Here is an 11,189-nt window from a genome sequence, read left to right on the forward strand (position 1 = left end):
ATCTAATATTTTACATTTATTTTTCTTAAAGCGCACCTCAAGGTCTTCATCAGTCATTTGTGAGACAAAAAGCAAGTTAAATTTCAAGTTTTCGACCAAAGCAACATCATTGAACATAAACCTGTCATTTACCTGCAATATACCTTTTGCAACAACTGAGGTAGAAGAAGCATCTCCAATAGTAACACTTTCAGCACGAGATGCACGTACAAGGGAGGAGAACCAATTTTTATCACCGGACAAGTGGCGTGAGCATCTGGAACCGACTAGCCAAATGTTCTCCTTCCTCGCTCAAGAAGCATATAAGTAAACAGAAGATGTCAAGAGCTCAGTACTGAGGTTAGTAATAAAGCTTTTAGGAATCCAGTACTAAGTCACTCAACCAACGACACGAGTAGGCAAAACACGAGTAGCCCGAGTAGACATAACTCGAGAAGCTCGAGTGAGTTCAACTCGATAAGCACTAACAGCTCAAGTAATCTTAACTCGAGAAGCTCGAGTAGGTTCAACTTAGGTTACACGAGTAGTAAAAGGTGATGACTGTTTCACCTGAGGCACAAAATGAAGTGCCACAATCTCACAAGGGATAAAGCGTGCCTTTCGCAAATTAGATCTAGCCTTAGACTTCTCTTTCTTTTGTTGTTTATCTAGTGTAAAACAAAAATCTACTAGATGTCCATCTCTAAAACAATGTGTGCAAGTATACTTAACCTCATGTATGGATTTTGAGGAAGAAACAACATTTGCATTCATTGTAGAGGATAAAAATCTGGTAGATTTAAAAATAACCTTCTTAGGTTCAGATTCAGCAAGAGCTTCAAATTTACCACTATGAAACAATCAGCTATTTTTAAAACCTAGAGCGATCTAGCAAGTAAAGTTGACTATATAGAGCACCTAAGGCATACGGATTCCTCCAAAAATTGAAACCTCTAAGCACCAAGTCGCCACAGATGACTGGCGCCAGTCAAAGATAGAGCTCCTCTCTATTTTGCTTGAGCTTGGGGTAGGGGAGATCGACTAATATATACTATACACTTACCACTAGAAGGTTTGGGACAAAAAAAAGGGCAGTGATAATATCTTATCACTGCTGGTTCATGCGGTCTCAGTGATTAATTGGTTGATGAAGGTTATAAATCAACAGTAATACTTTATCACTGTCAGTTCCAGTTGAACCAACAATAATAACTAGTCGTGGATTAGGGTTTCTGTAGCAGTAGCAGTTGCCCACTGCCTTCAACTTGTAGCATGGATAAACACACTATGCGTGATCGCAAGGATTACAACCCCTGTATGAGTTTTGTAAGTGGTTGACTTGCGTCCCAGCTTTCCTTATGGACGTGATCAACAAGGACTACCCTGAGTTGATAAAAAAAAACCTGATCCTCCTCTGTTTCATTGATGGCATGCAAACACAGGTAGGGATAAAAACAATCGAGAGAAATCCCATTCCGTCCCACTCCATTTTCGACATTTGTTCCGGCCGTTTTCGTATTTTCGAGACTTATACGGAAATAGGATGAAAATAGGATAATTAATTTAAAAATAGAGTTAAAAATGGTTTTACTATTTTCCCGACCGTTTTGTCGAAATCCCATTTTTAATTTAGAATTTTCCGTAGAATTTCTGTTTTTCAATTAAGCCCACAGTAACCGGGCCACAACCCGAACTAGAATAGCCCAATGCCACTGGCCTACTTCACCCATCGCCTACTGTCCTGCACTCCACTGCCCCCGCCTGTGGCCCTAGCTCTGCCCTTGCCACCTACGGCCCTACGTGTCGTCCGCTCTAGCAGCCGTCCATCTCCTGCCAGGCCACATAGCGTTAAGTCTGGATAGACTATATTGCTAGGTTGCTTGTAGACACCATGACTGTCACTGTGAGTCTGTGATAGCTTAAACAGCTTGCCATTTTGGATAGCGATGCCATTTTGCCTAATTCTTTGTTGACTTGGCAAATAAGCACTTACATGCCTGCAGTGCTGCTAGAGACTTGTTGCATGCATGGTTCACAGAAATTTCATTATTTATTTTTTATGTATTGCATCTTTTCCATGATCTCTTAAAAAATTTAGTTGTTAAGAGTAAAAAAAGAACTGTATCTTTGTCATGTTGTTATTGTCTGTCATCGTAGATAGCCTATGCTTCAATAGTCCAAAATGGGTATAGCATTTACCCAGGTTGGTACAGCATACCCAACCTTGACTTTTCATTGAAGATTAATGGATACTTTGTGATTATCAAACATGTGTGATAGCGAAGGAGTATTTTCTTGATTGCAAGATAAAGTAAAATATCATCTTAAGTTCATATTCTTGTTATTTTTTGGATTTTGACACTACAAAATGTCTCTGTTATGGCAATGCAGAAGTTGCTTTGCGACTGCGTAATTTATTGATGCACACTTCTGAGTCGGTGTTTCCGGTTTGAATTATCGGTTCCCGACTGATACAGACGTGTTTACCTTCGGATTGGTTCATTTTTGATATCCTAATATTTTTGAGTTCAGACTCGTTTCTGGGTTTTCTATTTTCAAGAGAAAATTTGAAAATAAAAATGGTTAGAGGATTTTTCGGATGTTTCCATCTGAGTGGTGCAACCCAAGCAAGAAAAACAGCCAGCAAACGCAAAAGAAAACAATTTCAGTGATAGAAAAGATGATTATTCCGTATCCACATCCTAAATTCCAGGTACATTATCCAAAATTTCGTGTATATCATGTACACGTCCACCAAATCCCAACGTTCCCATCTAGAATGCGACCTCAACCACCTCTACGGCCGTGCACCAGATATTCGTATGTCCACTAACTTATAAAAAATTGAGAAAAGAAAAAGAAATTCTCGTCCTACAAATTATTGAACAGAATCTTTAGAAAAGAACTCAACTCCAAATTTCCAGTATGTGTAAGTATCAAATTAAGAAAATGTACTAAATTTGATTTCTCCAATCCAATTTCCTTGCAGCAGCTATGTCTCTCGAAGGGCTCATGCGTGCTTTGGCGTCTCTCTCCCACGGTCGAATCACACTGTTGGTGGGCTCCACAAATCGTGGGCCCAGGAGGCAGGCAGGTGACGCGTCCACTTCGTCTCTGCATTTTCCGTGTGCAAGATCGTCACACGGCACGGCACGGCCCGCGTCGCGTTCGTGTCAGTCAGCAGTGCTCCGCCGGGGGTGTGGGGCTTGTGATCAGTACATGGCGCCTGCGAGCGCGAGGGACACGATGGCCAGGATGCCGTGGAGGACAGGGGAGGGGGACCCTGCCGCGGCGGCCCCAAGCTGGTCGCCGCCGAGGTACACCATGGTGTCGTTCATCAGCGGCAGGCCCGGCGCCTGCGGGCTCGACCCGGCCGCCTTCACGCTGCAGGCAAAGAAGCAAAGAACTGCCAGTTAGCGGAGTAGCCTACCTGAAATGGTCAGCATCTTGCAAATTTCTACGAGAAAAATCACACGGAAGAGGCGTGTATCATGAGGCTTTGCATTACGCAACGCAATGGCAAGCCGTTTAATCAAATTAGTGGACCACCGGTGCGAACAAACTAAAGCGGCCGTCGCTGGCGCCTCGCTGGAGGCCGACGTTAGGTGCGTGTAATACGACGCCGACCTGCTGCATGGACGCACGCGTTCGGCGCGGCTCGGCGGCGTGCGGCGCCAAAAAAGTATGTGCGTACGACCATGGTGGGCCGGCGGCACGGCGAGCGTCACCGTGCTGCCGACGTGACTCGCGATGGACGAGGACGCGGTTGCAGTGGGTGGCTGGCTCATCGTCATCGGTGCGCATCACTCAACCGCACCAGATCACTTTGTGTGGTCTATTGCCGACCAGGTTCTTACCAACGGTCATGGGCTGAGAACCGAGCATAGCTCAGTTGGCAACGGTGGCCGGTGCTCACCAGGGGTTTTTGTTAGCCTATACTCCCGTTGCGATATTTCCTAGCTTGTTTTTGATATTTTCTGTTAAGAGGCTTGTAGCATGCACATGTACACGACTTTGGTCTCGCCCTCGTTTTTCTGTTGCGTAGAAGTAGGCAACCAGGATTGCTTCGTGGGATGCCACGGCTCAAGCAATCATGGCGACATTGTAGGGAAGATGAGTGAGTGGCTGTGGGATGGCGCAGCTGGCATACTCGGTCCAATGCCGCAAACTTAGCTGGAGTTAGTTGTAAACACAGAATATATAGGAAGGAAGAAGAACAGGAAGAGAGAATGCTGAGTACTGCATCAATACTTGTCTCTCTCACGCACTTTCTCGTCAGCTCGACCTCAGTTTCCTCATTCGGCAACAACAAGTGGCATCAGAGCCTTGATCAAGTTCTGGCGGCATGGTTGACGATGGAGAGAAGTCACAGTCCAGTAAGTCGCCAGTTGCATCTCGATCTGGCGGCTCACGCACTCCTCCGCACACATGTCCTGTAAGCCGCAGGCAGAGCCGGACAAGGCGAGGCGGGGAGCTGCAGGTGGTGCATCACGTGGTGAAGGAGTCCACGGGCTCCGCCTCCTACCCGATGCTCACTCGGACGAATTACACCGAGTGGGCGATCCTGATGCGCGTGAGCATGCAAGCGCAAGGCATCTGGGAGCCTGTCGAGCACAGTGCCGTCACCGAGCGAGAGGGCAGGAGCGCGTTGGCGGCAATCCTCCGGTTAGTGCCACCGGAGATGATGCGCGTCATCGCCGCGAAGGACAACGCCCGGGACGCGTGGAACGCTGTGCATACGATGCGCATGGGTGTGGAGCGCGTGCGGGAGGCTAGGGCGCAGAAGCTGCGTCGCGAATTCGAGAACCTGGCGTTCAAAGATGGTGAGTTAGTCGAGGACTTCGCGCTACGTCTCTTGGGGCTCTTCACTGACCTGCAGGTGCTCGGGGACCAAATCGACAACGAGCGCGCCGTCAAGAAATTCCTGCATGTCGTACCGCCTCGGTACGCGCAGGTGACGATCTCCATCGAGACGCTCGTGGACTTGAGCACTCTCTCGATTGAGGAGCTCACGGGTCAGCTGCTCGCCGTCGAGGAGCGCTTCGCCGAAGGAGGCGAGGGCGCAGGCGGCGCTTGCTTGCTCCTTACTAAAGAGGAGTGGCAGGCGTATCAAGCTCGCCGCGAGGGCGGCGAGGGCTCATCCGGCAGAGGCGGCAAGTCATGCGGACGGGGCAAGTGGAGGCCCTAGAACAAGCCGACTGGAAGTGGAGGAAGCGGCGGCGGCAACAACAGCAATGACGGCGGCAACCGTGGCAAGCCTCTGCGTCATGAGGGCAAATGCCACAACTATGGCCTCCTAGGACATTGGGCAAAAGAGTGCCGCAAGCCGCGGCACGATCGCGAACGGCGCGAGGAGGCAAACCTCGTGCAAGGACAAGAGGACACGCCCGCTCTCCTGCTGGTGGTGGTCGGCGACGTCACCACCATGCTGGACCCGACGCCTGCACCATCAATGGCAGTGACGGCTGCCATGGCAGCACCTCCTGTCGCCGTGGCAGGAGCTGGCGAAGAGCGCGTATACCTGAACGAGGAGCACGTCATCCCGGTGCCGTCCGTCGATGATCGCTGGTACCTTGATACAGGTGCTAGCAACCACATGACTGGGACGCGATCTATGTTCACAAACCCTCGACGAGCACGTGTCAAGTACGGTAAAATTTGGCGATGGCTCGGCGATTGACATACAGGGTCGGGGATCCGTGTTGTTCGTATGCAAGAACGGCGAGCACAGGGTGCTGACCGAGGTGTACTTCATACCTCAGCTCCGGAGCAACATCGTTAGCATCGGGCAGCTGGATGAAATTGGCATGAAGACGGTGGTCGAGGAAGGCATAATGTGCCTCTTCGATCGGCAGCGGACCGTGCTGGCGCGCGTGAGGCGGATGCCAAACCGCCTCTACTCCGTCTCCCTCGACCTGACGACGACAGTCTGCCTACTGGCACAAGCAGGGGACGCGGCGTGGCGCTGGCACGCCCGCTATGGGCATCTACACTTCCACGCCCTGCACGATCTCGTCGCCAAGGACATGGTCATCGGCATGCCAGCAATCGACCACATCGAGCAGTTCTGCGAGGGGTGCACTCTTGGGAAGCAGCACCGAGCGCCGTTCCCGCACGCTACGGCGTATCGTGCGGAGGGGTGGCTGGAGCTCACGCACAGCGATCTCTGCGGGCCAATCAGTCCGGCGACCCCGGGAGGTAACAAGTACTTCCTCCTCATCGTTGATGACGCTAGTCGATACATGTGGGTGGAAGTGCTCAGGTCGAAGGACGAGGCGCTAAAATTCTTCAAGAAAGTGAAAGCCCTCGCAGAGAATGAGCTCGGCCTGAAGATGAAGGCATTCAGGACAGATCGCGGTAGCGAGTTTAACTCCGTCGAGTTCGCCGACTTATGCAACGAGCACGGGGTCCGCCACCACACTACCGCACCTTATTCACCGCAACAAAATGGGGTGGTAGAACGGCGGAACCAAACCGTCGTGGAGATGGCCCGGAGCCTGCTGAAAAGCATGGCCGTGCCGGCCATGTTCTGGGCAGAGGCGGTCAAGGCGGCAGTGCACATCCTCAATCGCTCACCGATGCGCAGCCTGCACGGCATCACCCCGTACGAGGCTTGGCACAAGCGGAAGCCCAACGTGCACGTTTGTATGTGTCGCCCACGTGAAGAACGTCGGGCCCGGTGTGAAGAAGCTCGATGACAGGTCCACGGCGATGGTCTTCGTCAGCTACGAGGACGGAGCGAAGGCCTACCGCGTCTACAACCCCACTACACACCGTCTTTATATCACCAGAGACGTGGCCTTCAAGGAGGATCGTCGGTGGGACTGGGAGTCCGACGGCGACACGACAGTGAGCAGCGACTCTTTCACGGTGGTGTACTCCACTGATGCCATCACGCCAACCGACGCGGTGACCACCGCTACCTCAACCAACGCAGCCACAGCAGGAACGCGAGCCGTGACATCCAGTGCGACAGCACCTGATGACACCGTACCAGCCACACCGATGCCCAGTTTGCAGGAGCCGGGGGGTGATGGCATTGTCTTCGTGACTCCACCCACCGGCGGGACGTTCAACTCAGAAGGCGTGCCGCAGAGGTACTGCGGCATCTACGAGGTGACCGAAGCGGCTCCACTGTGCACCATTGAGTACAGCGGGCTGTGTATCCTCGCCGCCGAGGAGCCCGTAAGCGTCGAGGCGGCACTATCGAAGCCGTCGTGGAGAAAAGCAATGGAGGCGGAGATGGAGTCCATCCTCGACAACCAGACATGGGAGATGGCCGCGCTCCCTACCGGTCACCGCGCCATTGGACTTAAGTGGGTCTTCAAAGTGAAAAAGGACCCCCCTGGCAATGTGGTGAAGCACAAGGCTTGCTTGGTCGCAAAAGGATATGTGCAACGTCAGGGCATCGACTTTGAAGAGGTTTTTGCGCCGGTGGCTCGCATGGAGACAGTGCGGCTACTGCTTGCTCTGGCGGCGCACTACAGATGGCAAGTCCATCACATGGACGTCAAAAAGCGCGTTCCTCAACGGGGACCTCGCCGAGGAGGTCTACGTACACTAGCCGGCGGGCTTCATCGACGCCGGCAGTGAGGACAAGGTGCTCAAGTTGAGGAAGGCACTGTACGGGCTCCGCCAAGCGCCCCGCGCCTGGAACGCCAAGTTGGACGCCTCCTTGGTGTCACTCGGTTTTGAGAGATGCCCCCTCGAACACGCTCTGTATAAGAGAAGGGGAGCGGACTCATTTCTCCTTGTCGGCGTCTACGTCGATGACCTGGTGATCACCGGCACCGACGCTGCGGACATCGACGTCTTCAAGGTATAGATGCATGATCTGTTCCAGATGAGCGATCTCGGCCCTTTGTGCTATTACCTAGGGATCGAGGTGCGTCAGGAGCCTGGCAAGATCACACTCTGCCAGGGAAGCTACGCCGAGAAAATTCTCGAGACCGCAGGCATGGGGAGCTGCAATCCATGCCACACGCCGGTGGAGACAAGGCTCAAGCTCGCGAAGCACAACGGCGGCGACGCGGTCGACGCCACCCATTACCGCAGCGTCATCGGCAGCTTGCGGTATTTGGTGAACTCGCGCCCGGACATCGCATATGCAGTGGGGATCACGAGCCAGTACATGGAGGCGCCGGGAGTGCGGCATTGGGCGCTGGTGAAGCAAATCCTGCGCTACGTGTGCGGGACGATCGGCTACGGGTGCGTCTACCGTGCGAGGTCGTCAGAACCGACGTTAATCGGCTACAGCGACAGTGATCATGCCGGCGACGTCGATGATCGCAAGAGCACGACGGGGACGCTGTTCTTCCTCGGCTCAAGCGTCATCACCTGGGCCTCACAGAAGCAGAAGATCGTGGCGCTATCTTCGTGCGAGGCAGAATATGTTGCAGCTGCAGTAGCTGCCTGCCAAGGACTCTGGCTCAGTCGCCTGCTCACCGAGATAAGAGGAGGAGAACCGGCGAAGTTCAGGCTTCGCGTGGACATCAAATCGGCGATCGCGCTCTGCAAAAATCCAGTGCATCACGAGCGGAGTAAGCACATTGACGTCCGCTACCATTTTATTCGTGAGTGCATTGAGTCAGAGAAGTTGGATGTGGATCACGTCGACACTGATCTTTAGTTAGCTGACATTCTAACCAAAGGGCGCGGGCGTGTCAAGTTCGTCGAGATGAGGCAGAAGCTCAAAGTCGAAGAAGTAAAGCCAAAGCAACAGGATTAGGGGGGGTGAATTGTTAGCCTATAATCCCGTTGCGATATTTCCTAGCTTGTTTTTGATATTTTCTGTTAAGAGGCTTGCAGCGTGCGCATGTACACGACTTTGGCCTCGCCCTCGTTTTTCTGTTGCGTAGAAGTAGGCAGCCAGGATTGCTTCGTGGGATGGCACGGCTCAAGCAATCATGGCGACATTGTAGGGAAGAGGAGTGAGTGGCTGTGGGATGGCGCAGCTGGCATACTCGGTCCAACGCCGCAAACTTAGCTGGAGTTAGTTGTAAACACAGAATATATAGGAAGGAAGAAGAACAGGAAGAGAGAATGTTGAGCACTGCATAAATACTTGTCTCTCTCGCGCACTTTCTCGTCAGCTCGACCTCAGTTTCCTCATTCGGCAACAACAGTTTTAATCCCTAGCTGCTTCCGGATGGGTCTGGAGCTAGGCTTATGGTATATACATATATACGTGTTAAGTGGGATGTGAGTGCTCGTATACCAATAGTTTAGACTCTCTAATTCATCTTTAGCGTGGGTTAGCACTGACGCATGTACATACATGAGAGTGTGAGTGAGATATGTGTAATTCCTGTACATCCTCATATGTAAATAAACGATCATACAAAAAGTAGAGGAGACCAAAAGGTGCTTTCCTTTTGACAAGATTTGGCTAATCTTACGCCTACTACGTGACTCTTACCCAAGAAAAATCAACTATTTTCGGTCACACTATTCACGAACAAGAAATGGATGGCAACTTAGAAACAGTTGGAGGTAAGTAGCAAGTGACGCATGTACCTAGTTGTGCTGGGGCAGAAGGTGATAGCGTAGGCGGTGGTGTCGCCGGCGCATGTGAAGGTGGATGTGGCGTCGTCGTACGCGTAGCTATACGCCCTTGGGCACGCGTTCTTGAAGAACTGCGAGTACGCCGACGGCTTGCACGTGTGGGGGTTCCCGTACTCGCCTTTGCAGCAGTACTGCGCCGACCCGAACGCCTCGCACGCGCTCTTGCACGCCACGCCGCCCGGGGAGGACGCCGACGCGACCCGCAATTCGGCGGGGCACGCGCCGTTCAGGTACACCATGCACCCCGTCGGCGCGCAGTTGCCCCCCGCCGCCGCGCCCTGCGGCGCTACCAGCACGGGCAGGTTGTACCCGTCCACCAGGCTGACGTCGTAGAAGTCCATGCCGCCACTGCCGTCCATGCTGAACTCGGCGAGCGTCGCCGGTGGGGCGGCCCCGCCGCCGGCGCAGTCCTGCTTTCCGGAGCCGCAGTCGCCCGTGACGCACGCGAATTTGCCGTTGTCATCGGTAGAGCAGAGCGTGCGGCCCCAGAGCCGGCCCGACCACCCCGACGGCACCGGTATGGCCCGCGACTCCCCCGGCGCGAGCGCGAAGCCCGTGCTGTCCATCACCACGGAGCCTGCGCTGGAGAGGATCCCCGGCCAGACCGTGTAGTCGCAGTTGTTGGCGATGGTGAACGACTTGGACACAGCACCTGAATCATGATACAAGATTTGCAATTAAGCACCGAAACAAGCAAACAAACCGCAAGAAACGGATTCGATTGGCAGCTTACTACTAATTGAGACGGTGAGGATAGCGAGGCAGACCAGAGCTCGGTGTGCCCTCGCCATTGCGCCGAGTGCAGCGCTCTTCGCTGCTGGTACGAGAACGAAGATGCGCGGGCAGCCGGTCGACTGGTGTGGTTAGGAGAGAAACGTGAGTTCTTATCAGCGGTGTGGGCGTGCGTCGCTGGAATTTATAAGCAAACTTAAATTGGCGGAACGCGTGTAGATGCAATCTAAGCAAAACTTAAATCTAAAAGTGGCAGAAACAAACTATATATAAGAGAACAGGTGACGCTGGCCACGGAAGAGGACGTGGCCAAGGGGTGGAAGTCCTAGGACACTCTTTGGGTGTGCCCCTGGTGGTGGAGGTGAACACTAACTTAGGTATCGGTCCCAAACAAAATTACAAGACTAAGCCCTAATAAAAATTGATGTGACACCTGGTAGAAATAACAATAAATTATCATGATATTTTGAAGGCATTCTTTGATGAATTTAGAAGTGAGACTAGATCCATTGAAGTGGTAAGAAAATAATCTTTTCATCAAATACTCATACGATTTCATCGGATTCCGAATAAAATTATTATGGCATTAAGGTAGTTCTGTCAAATGATGAAATAATGCCACGAATTGTAATGACTTGTAGGTATAATGATATGAAAACAGATGTAATAAATGACACATGTCATCTAAGCGCATTAGAATAGACTCCACATTGTTCCCTAAACCAGAACTCAAGCTCGTTACCTTCCTTTGAGCGAGCGTGGATATGTTTGCGTGGCAACCGTCTGATATGCATGGAATCCCTAGGGAGGTGATTGAGCACAGCTAGTCGTTCGACCTGAATCAAAACCTGTTTGATAGGAACTATATCGATCTGCTAACTATTGCTAAGAGGCTATTCAGGAAGAGATAAGCA

The 11,189-nt window shown here is 52.1% G+C and overlaps 1 protein-coding gene across 2 annotated transcripts; it reads right to left on the reverse strand.

The window, feature by feature from the left end:
- Window positions 1–2,642: 2,642 nt before the first annotated feature.
- LOC133918883 (thaumatin-like protein 1b) lies at window positions 2,643–10,582 on the reverse strand. Of its 2 annotated transcripts, none has more exons than XM_062362982.1 (3): window positions 10,311–10,582; window positions 9,496–10,195; window positions 2,643–3,363 (listed from the first exon to the last, which is right to left on the reverse strand). In XM_062362982.1, exons 2-3 carry the CDS (start codon window positions 10,107–10,109, stop codon window positions 3,192–3,194), a joined length of 786 nt encoding a protein of 261 aa, XP_062218966.1. In that variant the 5' UTR covers window positions 10,110–10,195; window positions 10,311–10,582; the 3' UTR covers window positions 2,643–3,191. The 2 variants fall into 2 exon arrangements, with proteins under 2 accessions (XP_062218966.1, XP_062218965.1); XM_062362981.1 differs by having other exon boundaries at window positions 10,277–10,541.
- Between the last annotated feature and the right edge of the window lie 607 nt (window positions 10,583–11,189).

The sequence above is a fragment of the Phragmites australis genome, chromosome 5 (assembly GCF_958298935.1).
Source record: "Phragmites australis chromosome 5, lpPhrAust1.1, whole genome shotgun sequence".
NCBI classification, from domain to species: Eukaryota; Viridiplantae; Streptophyta; class Magnoliopsida; order Poales; family Poaceae; genus Phragmites; species Phragmites australis.

Bases quoted from the DNA above. Each gene is read 5' to 3' on its own strand.
- LOC133918883 (XM_062362981.1), bottom strand. From the start codon at position 10,334: ATGGCGAGGGCACACCGAGCTCTGGTCTGCCTCGCTATCCTCACCGTC. The intron at 10,196-10,276 runs GTAAGCTGCCAA...ATCATGATTCAG, and splicing joins CCTCACCGTCTCAATTAGTA to GTGCTGTGTCCAAGTCGTTC. The intron at 3,364-9,495 runs GTACATGCGTCA...CTTTGCCTGCAG, and splicing joins TTCTGCCCCAGCACAACTAG to CGTGAAGGCGGCCGGGTCGA.